Source organism: Thalassophryne amazonica, chromosome 1, assembly GCF_902500255.1.
Source record: "Thalassophryne amazonica chromosome 1, fThaAma1.1, whole genome shotgun sequence".
Lineage (NCBI taxonomy): Eukaryota > Metazoa > Chordata > Actinopteri > Batrachoidiformes > Batrachoididae > Thalassophryne > Thalassophryne amazonica.
Window position 1 is genome coordinate 59,539,585 of NC_047103.1, and position 12,041 is coordinate 59,551,625.

The window sequence follows — 12,041 nt, forward strand, 5'->3', positions numbered from 1 at the left end:
TCCTGCTGGTATACAATGATCTTGCTACTCGCTGGGTGTATGACCGTCGGGCTCTGCTGTAAACTGAGCTTTTATGGAAAATCAGGGCGCTCCATTTTCATCTTTTGTTGATGTGCCCTTTTGGTGGCTTTGGTTTGTGCCATTAGCTAGCAATGCTAGCATCAGTCGGTGCTACACGAGCTCCCGCTAAAGGCTACCATCCTACATAAAGCTCTCAAATATGAAAGACATTTAAAATTTTTACAGAGGTATGAATTTTTGAAAATTCATTCAATGTTAAAGATAGGGATTTTTCCAAGACTTTTCCTGACTTTGACCTTGAAAATTGAATCAGTTCTTGCCTATAAGGATATGAATCTTCAGAAACATTTAATATTGATATATGAAAAATTTTGGGCCCCAGGATGTTCACAGACAAACAGGGGTGAAAACAACTTTGTTGGTGGAGGAATTAATATTATTATAAACAGCTCTTAAGTAGTATAGGCTTCTGTGACAGTAATTACAGAAAGTGTGCGTTGTGAAAATTTGAACTTTGTTTGTTCCATCACCAGTTCCACACATCATTGTTGGAGTGGAAATCAAAAATTTACATTCAAGAAATAATTCCAAAAGCTGATTTGTCTAATCTTAAGAAAATCCTGCACAGAGGCTTGAAAAACTGTTACGGTCCAACTATGTATGGACCTGACTAAAAACAAAACAAAACAACAACAACAATAATAATAAAAAAAAAATTAACAGTTTTTGAGATATTGTCCAGACAAAATTTTGTCTTGGGACAGACAGATGAAGAGAATTCCTTGGCTATTTCGGACATGAATAGAGTGAAGTAAGAGGTGTCATCTTTTCATTCATTCATATTCTGAACCTGCTTATTCCAGTTAAGGGTCACAGGGGGCTGGAGCCTATCCCAGGGGTCACAGGACAAGGGGCGGGGTAAATGCTGGAAAAGCCACCAATTGCAGGCCCAACACATATAGACAGACAGACAAAGTTGTTCACATGCTTACTAACATAAGTGTTAGTGTTTCCAATTCACCTAAACTGGAGAACATGCAAACTGAACATAGAAAGAACCAGGTCGGAAGTGAACCTGGGACATCTTCGCTGTGAGGCAACAGTGCTAACCACTAAGCCACCTCACTTGCCAGTTATCTGCAAAGATGAAAAGATTTGATATTTTGATTTTCATTTAGGTTTCTGTGTTAAAAGATTAAACCATGCACATCCCCAACATGAGCATTCCAGATGCATACGTTGCCTTGTGTGTAACACGCCCCTCTAGAGAACAGCACACTGCTAAAATAGACAGAAAAATGATCTGGAGACACTTTGAAATCACACTGGCAACATTAAAATAATTAACATTTTTTTATTTGATTTTGTATGGCTGGGAAATAAGTCACAGACATGAAAAATGTAAATGTGACCTACAGTATGGCAGTGACTGGATATCTTTGGTACCAAGTCTCTTTTGAGGATGCTTGGGTCCTGCTGGAATGAATTTGTGTTACTTAGGGAGACTCAGACGAGGAGCAGTATTTGCATTGTGAGAAGACATCATATGCAGCATTTTGGCCATGTCATGTGCTCGTCTGGGCATGATCCAACACACAGGTACCTCAGGGTTAGACCCCAGCAGGTGGAAAAGGTCAAGGGATGCTCATGTTGCACTGAGCTGTGGCTACATGGCTACTTTGGAGCGGTGGGGACAGTCCGGTTGTCTGCATGGGAGGTTGCCATCCAGAACCCAGGAAGGTTTCATGATACTATATAGCAACACATGGCACCTGCAGATGTTCCCAGACCTGACCTGTTGAATCATTAGTGTCATTCCAATGTGCTGTTGTTTTTGTTGACACCAAAGTTAGGTTGGTAACAGGTGGTTTGCATTGTAAAAACCATGTGATTCTATGTGTTTGGCTGTCACACATTTGACTGGACTATTTTTCCTGGTACAGTGGAAATTGTGGAATCATGACAGTAATCTCACTGCAGTGTGTAATTTTTATTCTATTCTAAAGAATACCTGTGGGTAAACCTCCAATATCAGTGTGAATAAATCCCTGTTACTGGGTTAATAATGCTGCCTCATAATTTAACCTTTTGTATTTCAATTAAACTGTCACTCACCAAAGCCCATGCTTAAATATTTTGTCCACACTTTCAGTTTAATAGACAAAAAAAGCAACACAATAACATACATTTACAATGCTGTTATCAATATTCAATGAATTAAATAACAAATCCCTTATGACAAGGTTCTGTTAACTACACAAACATATTTCTAATTTTTAACTGTTCTTTTATTTGCCATTTTACTCTTGAATTTTGAAGTGCTGCTGTTATGCGTTGATTAAAAGACTGTTTATTTTACATTATATGATTAAATCTGTGATTCATAGTGTTTGCAAGCAGTAAAAACAGATAGGTACAATTTAGTTCTCCTTCCAACAACTGAATTGAAAATAAAGTATTTTGCCACTGGCTGCGTATCCTCCTATGTTTGTTCATTCTGTTCGATGTTGGGAATAAGGCCCTTGGTGTCTACAGCAGCTCGGTTTTGATTGCTGAAGTATAACTTGTTATCAAAGGTGAATTCTCCGAACACAGGCGTGGGTATTCTTTTTCGGAAGAGGAGGAATACACCAAGTCCAACTAAAGCAATTACTACAAGTACTATAGCCACAACAACACCAGCGGAGCCACGAGAAGCCTCTTTCGTGATCAACGCTAAAGGGAGGCAAAACATAAAAACTCATTAATAATGACATAACTCATCTTACATTTGTTACAGAATAGTTCCCTTTCTTACATCCCAGTCACATTATGAGCAGTCAAGCCAGTGAGCTCTGTTGTCACCTTTAATGATTCCTCCCTTCACAAGAAAACCTTTTTTGGAAAAATAGTTTAGGAAGAATGAATATTCCTATATTTCCGCAGCACCCCCACAGGATACCCCAAGGCACCCTGTCTTTTATCTTTTCCAAGTCCACAAAATACATGTAGACTAAATGATCATACTCCCAAGACCCCTCTAATATCCTAACCCTCTAATAACCCGCATTGCTCCTCCTGAATCTGAGGTTTGACCGACGGTCTCAGTCTCCTCTCTAGTACCCTGGCATCGGCTTTCCCAGGGAGGCTGAGAAGTGTTATTCTTCTATAATTGGAACACATGGTCTCCCTTTTTAGGGATGTGGACCACCACCCCAGTTTGCGAATCCAGAGGTACCCTCCCTGACTTCCATGCAACATTGGGCAAGCATGTCAGCCATGACAGACTAACTACATCCAGAGACCTCAGCAACTCAGGACAAATCTCGTCCACCCCCGGCAACTTGCCACAGAGGAATTTCTTGACAACCTCAATGACTTCTGCTAAAGTAATTGCACCACATTTGCTTGAGTCTTTCATCCCTGCCTCCTCGATGGAGGGGATGTCAGTATTGTTGAGGAGATCCTCAAAGTATTATTTCCACCACCTGAAGATATCTTTGGTCCAGTTTAGCAGCTGTCCTCCCCTACTGAACACAGCTGGGGCTAAGAACGGCCTCCGTTTCCTGAGGTGCCTGACAGTTTGCCAGAACCGATTTGAAGCTGACCGGAAGTCATTCTCCACCCCCTCTCCAAACTCCTCCCACACCCGTGTTTTTGCATCGGTCATGACTAAGGACATAGTCGTTCTGGCCTGCAGGTACCTCCCCACTGATTCTGGAGACCTCTGTGCTCACCAAACACAAAAGGCCTCCTTCTTCAACCTGATGGGTTCCCTTACTGCTGGAGTCCACCACTGAGTTCTTGGGTTGCCGCCATGAGAAGCACAGACAACCTTCTGGCCACAACTCAAAGCAACTGCTTCAGCAATGGAGACCTTGGGATCTGGGAGAGGTTCTTTCAGAGGTGCAAGTTGAAGGCCGTCCGGACAGACTTTTCCACCAAATGTTCCCAGAAAAGCCTCACCACACATTTAGGTCTTCCAGGTCAGCTCGGTGGCTTACCCTGCCATCTGAGCCTACTCATCACCAGGTGGTGATCAGTTGACATCTCCACCCCTCTCTTCACCCAAATGTTCAAGACACATGGTCGCAGGTCTGATCACGATTATAAAATCGATCATCGACTTTTGTCCTAAGGTGTTCTGGTACCATGTGGACTTATGGACACCCGTGTGCTTGAACAAGGTGTTTGTTATGGACAATGACCAGCACAAAAATCCAGTATGTTAGGATCAGACTAGGCGTGGCACAGAAGGTGGATGGACGCAAATGCAAAACTCACAGGGACAGGTGTGATTGTATAAAGGCTTTATGTCAAAAAGGCAGGCAGGGATTCGGTACACAAGTAGACAGTCAGAGAGGCGGCGGTACAGGCTGGTGACAGGCTAAGGCGAGGTCCAAAAACATGTAGTGGTCAAAACACAAGGCAGCAATGGTCATGGGCTGAGGCGAGAGCAAGGTCAAAGACAGAACATGGTCAAAAACACTGCAGAGCAAAACAGAGCAAGACAAAGGCCTGGAACGTGAACTAGAAAGCACAAATGAAATGGCAGGGAGTGGAGAAAGTGAGGGGTTTAAATAACAGGTGCAGTAATTAGGAAAACAAGACACAGGTGTCAGGGAAAGTGCTGGAAGGGGCGTGGTCAGATAAAACAGAGGTGAGGCAGGAGTAGACTGACAGGTGGGTGTGACTAAAAGAAACAGACTCAGTGACTGAAAATCAAACCCCAACCAACTGTGATAAAAACTGAAAAACCTAACTCAGAGATGAAGACAAGAAAAGAGTGCCAACATAAGACAGTGATCAACAAGAAAATAAAGGCAGAGACCACACTAGAATGGGATCAACAAGTGGCAACAGTAAAACAGAGAATACAACTAATGACTACCCAGAAATTAAAGGATAAACAGAGCATAAAACCAATGACAAAAGTAATATGCACATTAAAGAGATACTCAGAACAAAACCAAAACAAGACTTAACAAGTGACTAAAATACAATGGCCAAATACATATAACCAGGGACTGGAATCATAATAAAGAGAAAATTAAAGACACAGGATTGAAGACTGATACACATGAGTCCAGATAATAACAAGAGCCCAGAATGGGCTGAATCATAACAGCACTCCCCCCCAAATGCCCGGCACCGACGGCCAACAGAACAACACCGTCAACAACCCAGAGGGACCCACAGCCACAGACGAGCACGGGAGGGAGGAGGGGTACAGGAAGAATGGCAATAATAAATCGGAAAACAGGTGGGAACCCCACGGACCCACCCCAGGTAAAGGGACTACCAGGGGAGTGGCCAAAAGGCCACCCAGGGACAGGAAGTCCAGCAGGATGACAACAGAACCTCATGCAGGGGACAAACGGAACACCAAGAAGGCCAGCCAAAACAGAGTCTGGGCGGCAACCACGAGGGCGATCATGAGGCTGACCCAAGCCGATCAGAAGGACAGACGGGACATGGGGTGGCTGGACGAGACTCACAGCAGAATCCGGAGGACGGCCGCGGGGCCTATCACCAAACCTGGAAGAGCTAAGGGGTTGGCCAGGAGGTCGATTCATGTCTAAGGGCAGGCCTGGAGAATGGCCGTGAGATTGGCCGGACAAAGTAGCCAGGAGAAAGGGAGGACACGGGTTAGAAAATGGACGCAAATTATTGGAATACGTAAACCTAGGGGTGACAGACCGCCCATGACAGGTGTGAAAGAAGGAGGAAAGTAACGTAACCAATGAACCAGATGAGACCTGAACCAGTTTACGGAAGTGACCACTAGTGCGGGGAAACAAGCAATAAATCAACAAAATCCCCCCAAAAACAAAAAAGCAACTGAGGGAGAGGAGGATAGATGCCAGAACCTAAACCGTGGGGAACCAAAAACATAACCTGTCCAGGAGGTAACAGAGAACTACAAACCCTGACGCACCAAGGGAAAAATAGATGGGGGAAAAATAAAAGGAGCTAACCTGCTGAAAGGAGGGATATACTGACTGGACAAACCAACGCAGCGAAACTTTATCAGAGCCCTGGAACATTAATGATCTAGCGAGGGAACGACATGATGAAGAGAACAGTTTACTCAAAAAATGTAGAAGGTGCGAACACTGACCAACCAAATTTAGAGGACCAACCGAGAAATTCATTATAGAGCTGCATGAGGTGTTAACAGAACAAAGAAGTTGTTTAGTCAAGAAATGTGATACATAGCGAAACCAACGAAATGAGATGCAGAACGAAACAGAAAACAAAAAATATACAAAATCAAGGACCCAACCAAGCACACGCATGGGCTTATGAAAAGCAGAAGACTCAGAGGAGAAACTAAAAGGAACATTAACCACACCGCTGCAAAGGTTTTCGATCTGTTTCATATTGAAACGTAAACCAAGAGGTGATCCAAAACATAAAATAGACCCAAAATTCAGGATACCAGTAATAACTGAAAAAGGCATGGTGCACACCTTACAAATGAACCTGTTCACATATTGAAATGTGCTGCTGACAACCGCATGCATTGAGTGATCACACCAACAAAATCTTCTTAGGTGTCGACAAAACTGAGAAAGCTCAAATGCAAATCTGGGGAATAAATCCTCCCACCCGTAAATGATACAGGCAGATATAACACAATAGGGAAGCATTATTACATACTGTAAAGCGGATTGTGTTAGTAAACACATCAGGAGGTGAACTGACAAAAGAAAAAGCTGCCCCAAATCAGCCACTGTCCGGCTGATCATAGACGTTTGAGTTCCTGGTGTGGATGGTTCAGATGACTGGGTGAGGTGAGGAGGTTCACCAGGTGAATCCTGGGGAGAGGATGCTGTGGGTGAATCAGCAGACTCCACCCGTGACTGTGGTAAGGCGTGCATCATGGCTGATTCAGCAGGCTCCGTCATCGACTGTGAGGAAGCGTGCGTCGTGGCAGATTCAACAGGCTCCGTCATTGATGGTGGAGAGGCGCGCATCATGGCTGATTCAGCAGGCTCCGTCATTGATGGTGGAGAGGCACGCATCATGGCTGATTCAGCAGGCTCCCTCATCGACTGTGAGGAAGTGCGCGTTATGGCAGATTCAACAGGCTCCGTCATTGATGGTGGAGAGGCGCACATCATGGCTGATTCAGCAGGCTCCGTCATTGACTGTGAGGAAGCGCGCGTCGTGGCAGATTGAACAGGCTCCGTCATTGATGGTGGAGAGGTGCGCATCGTGGCTGATTCAGCAGGCTCCGTCATTGATGGTGGAGAGGCACGCATCATGACTGATTCAGCAGGCTCTGTCATTCACTGTGAAGAAGCGCGCGTCGTGGTGGATTCAGCAGGTGCCATCAGTGACTGTGGGGAGGCGCGCATCGTGAGGGATTCAGCAAGCGCCGTCGGTGAGGCGTGTGTCGGAACAGTGCTCTCTGATGACATCGAACACCGTAGGGTGTGGAGAGCTGGGGAATCCTGACGTGTGCATGCTGTGGGGAAGCCCTGTGGTATGTATACGGCGTAATACTGTGTGGGCGTGACTTTTCCAGAAGGTTCTACTTGTTCCGGAGGCGTCACGGCAGGTGCCGCTGTGCACAGTGGAGACATAGATCTTCCTGATGGCTCAGCGGATGATTCGTAAGGTAAAATCTCCGCTGAGGGGTCAGGCAACAACAAGGCTTCTCTTTCAGACGAGGAAGCAACAGATGATGGCGCACGAAGCTTACGTGATGCTGGCATTAGGGGTTGACTGGGCGTAGCCAGTGTGGGTGTGGCATATGACCGTGGAGCTGGTTCTCCTGGTTGGCACTGCACAGCCGGCTTCCGCGTAACTGAGCATCGTGGTGGTGGTGTCGGTGGCAGACAGAGCATGCTCGGTGTGACCAATTGAGATGGCAAAACTGCTGCAGTAGACAGGGTGATGAACTGTGTCACGTGTGAGCAGGCCTTATAAATGTCACATTCAATCAGAAAGTCCATGGTATCTACAACACATGGAGGCATCTGACCTTCCAATCCAGTCCAATCCAGTTTATTTATAGAGCACATTTAAAAACAACAAAGTTGACAAAAGCGCTGTACAATGACATAAAATCAATCAATCAATCAATAAGTAAATAGACTGGCAACAATAAAAGTTTTTAAAAACAATAAAATCATCAACGCTCTAGTCAAAAGCCAAAGAAAACAAGTATGTTTTAAGACGAGATTTAAAAACTAGAGGTGACTCCGCCTGCCTGATACAGAGAGGCAGGTCATTCCACAATCTGGGACCAACAACAGAAAAGGCTCTATCACCTCTACATTTGAGCTTTGTCTGAGGAACTACAAGCAAAGCTTGATCTCATGACCTAAGAGAACGTGATGAGGAATAAGACACAAGCAGGTCAGACAGATACCGTGGAGCAAGATCATTAAGACATTTAAAAACAAGCAATAAAATTTTAAAATCGATACGATAGCGAACAGGCAGCCAGTGAAGGGGAAAAAAGAATGGGCGAAACATGGTCACACCTCCGCGATCCAGTCAAAAGACGGACTGCAGCATTCTGGACCAGCTGCAGCCGTGCAAGTGAGGCCTGGCTAATACCAGCGTACAGTGCATTACAATAATCCAGCTGAGTCATAACAAAAGCATGGATTAAAATCTCCAAGTGATGCCTTGAAAGTGAGGACTTAATCTTAGCTAGCTGCCTCAGATGAAAGAAACTTGCCTTCACAACAGCACTGATTTGTTTATCAAGCTTAAAATCTTTATCCATTCTCACACCAAGGTTGCAAACCGTAGATTTATTGAACCACAACTACCTGATTTACTTGGCCCGACCAGAAGAACTTCAGTTTTCTTTTCATTAAAGAGTAGGAAGTTTGCAGACATCCAGTCTTTAATGTTCTCAATGCACTCCAGAAGATGATTGGCACCAAAAGCATTCTCACGCTTTAGGGGCACATAGATTTGACTGTCATCAGCATAAAGGTGAAATGACACCCCAAATCTACAAAAAACTGATCCCAGCAGAAGCAAATACAATGAAAAAAGAAGTGGCCCAAGAATGGACCCTTGTGGTACACCACATGACAGAGGAGCTGTGGAGGAAACAAAATCTCCAAGTTTTACACAAAAACTCCTATTCGTTAAGTAGGATCTGAACCATTCTAGAGCATAGCCCTGAATGCCGACCACATTCTTAAGGCGATCCAGGAGGATCTCATGATCCACTGTGTCGAACGCAGCGGTCAGATCCAACAACACCAAAACAACAGTGTGACCAGAATCAGTGGACACCAACATGTCATTAAAAACCCTCATCAAAGCTGACTCAGTACTATGAAGATTCTTAAAACCAGATTGATAGACCTCAGGGATCTCATGCTCATCTAAAAAAGCTTTCAACTGATTAAAAACAATTTTCTCCAACACCTTTGACAAAAATGGTAATTTAGAAATAGGGCAAAAGTTGGATAGATCACTAGGATCAAGACCAGACTTCTTTATCAATGGTTGAACAACCGCATGCTTCAGGCAAGCAGGCACTACCCCACTTATCAAGCTTCCATTGACGCAGTGTAGGACAGAGGAAGCCATTGTGGGAAACACTTCTTTAAACAAATGTGGAGGAACATGATCATTGGGTGAGCCAGCAGGCTTCATCTGACACAATACTTTTTCTAAACAGGAGAGTGTCACAGGCTCAAACTGACATAACACGGCTTTACAAGTGACAGAATCAAACACATCAACAGATGGAGGGCTAATAAGGGCCCTAGTTGACACAACCTTGTTGATGAAAAATTTAAAAAGTTTTCACACGCCACAGGTGAGGCTTCAATACTCTCAGGCTGGGGAACATTAAGAGCCATATTCACCATGTTAAAAAGAACACGAGGGTTGTGTCTATTAGCTGTAACCATATCAGCAAAATAAAGAGCCTTAGCAGATTTTACACATTTTTGATAGCTGGACCAACAATCCTTTAACATTTTAAAATAGACTCACAGGTAGAGTCAAAGCATAAGAAAAACTGTTCAACATCACAATCAAAGTAAGAATGGTCCCTAACCAACGGAGAATCGTTAAAAGCCACAGAGAACTGGGCAACAGTGGTTGAATTAATTACATGACAGCGACGCGCAGGAGCGCACGGTTTGACAGTGTTGCATAAATAAGGCACGTTAAAAAGAACTGGCGCATGGTCAGAAAACACAGCATCACAGACTTCTAAATTACACACAGAAATACCATAAGTTAAAACAAGGTCCAGTGTATGACCATGTACTAAATCACCCACGATCAAAATACGATCAAACTGAGGCATGATTTCGGCCGAGAAGTTAGAAAAGTCATTTAAGAAGTCTTTGTTGTATTTAGGTGGCCTATAAACAACGGTACACAACACGGGAGGATCAGCAGTCAGAACAAATGCGTTTAGCTCAAAGCTTGATGCTGTAAATGTTGAAGCAAACTGTTTAAAATTTCTCTGTAAATAGTTGCTACACCGCCTCCACGACCCAGAGCTCTCGGTGTAGAAAAGTAAGTAAAGCCAGCAGGCAAAAGTTCAGAAAAGGCACTCGACTCACCAATACCAACCCAGGTCTCAGTTACGCAGAGGAAATCCAGTCCATGAGACATGACAAAAACCTCCTGTAACAGTGGAATGTGCTGTTCATTTCCAAAGTAAACGCTTTGTTGATCCGGGACGTCGTGTGACTACCACAGAAATAGCATGAAGAGTTTGACATCAGCACTTTTTCGGCATGAAAAGACGTGCTGAGGGATTCACGAATCGGGGCGGAGGCGCAGAGCACAGAACAAAAAGCAACGCCGTGATGAAGCCTCACAGGACATGTTGTGGCATGTCCAGCCCGTCCACAATTTCTCGGATAGTCACACAACTGAAAAGCCACCGAAAGCCGTCTGAATTTTCCGAATGGTGCAAGAGCTGGGCATGTTAGGGCATGTCCTGTGAGACCAACACGGAGGTGCTTTCGTCCCACGCCATGAGCGGCTCCGTGGCAAATTTCTCCGCTCCTCTTTCCATTACAAAAACTCCTGTAACAGTGGAATGTGCCGAAAATGTGCTATGTCCAGCTGTCTTGCCATTTCTCTGGTAGTCAGACGACATCCCGGATCAACAAAGTGTTCACTTTCGAAACGATCTGGTCGTTTGAGCCTGTCGATCGCCGCTTGGTGCGCGGCGCGCCATCCGCCGCTGTGGGCCGTCTTTAATCCAGTTGTAATTGTCCTTAATCTCTGTGATCCCCATAAGATCTTTACCGAAAGCCATCTGAATTTTCCAAATGGTTTCCACTTGGCTGTCTCTCACATTTTCTGAAAAAAGTTTGATGAAGCAAAGCGGCAATCAATCAGCCAATTTCCTGACAATGAAAATCCGACGAGGGGGCTGGACCACTCCTCCCACAAGGCGTGCTCACAGGCGAATGACGCAACCGACAGGCGTGAAAAAACTCACGCATGCGCACGAAGGTTCAAGCTTGGCTGATGCAATCACACATGATTCAAATCCATATAGTTTTTGCAAAAAATAAAAAGGTCCGTTACTTTTCTAACAGACCTCGTATGTGGATTATTTCTTCAGAAGAATACCACTGAAACTAACAGGTAAGAATTTATATTTACTACGTGTATTTTACTCTGCCAATCAATGCATTAATGGATGTATTTTGGTTGTTTAAGCCACAGGGTTCAAAGCATGCGAAAAAAGCGTCAGCCTTTAGCTTGTAAATTATGGTGTATCTAATACTGAGATAAACTGTGACTTCTAATACTGTGTTTTACTGCTTTTAAAAGATGATGACAGTGTTTGGGGTTTTATTTTTTACTTCTTCATTTTTCGTGTGTTCTTTGTGTTTGTGATCCTTGAATTTACCCAACAGCCCCTGCGGAGCTTAAAGTGAAACTGGTTTATCAGAAGCCGACAGTGTAATCCGATGTGGCCGCTTCCAAATCAATACTAATAGTTGCGGTTATCTGTAATAAAGAAATTTTTTTTAGCAGTTTATCATCATAAAAGATAACTTTTCAGTTATCTGATTAAT

The 12,041-nt window shown here is 44.1% G+C and overlaps 1 protein-coding gene across 1 annotated transcript in view; it reads right to left on the reverse strand.

The window, feature by feature from the left end:
* Window positions 1–2,488: 2,488 nt before the first annotated feature.
* Window positions 2,489–12,041, reverse strand: part of LOC117510874 (macrophage mannose receptor 1-like) — a 57,268-nt gene continuing 47,715 nt past the window's right edge. The window contains exon 30 of the mRNA XM_034170769.1: window positions 2,489–2,736. Within this exon, the coding sequence (XP_034026660.1) occupies window positions 2,504–2,736 (233 nt within the window). The 3' untranslated portion in view covers window positions 2,489–2,503. The remainder of the gene's footprint in view (window positions 2,737–12,041) is intronic.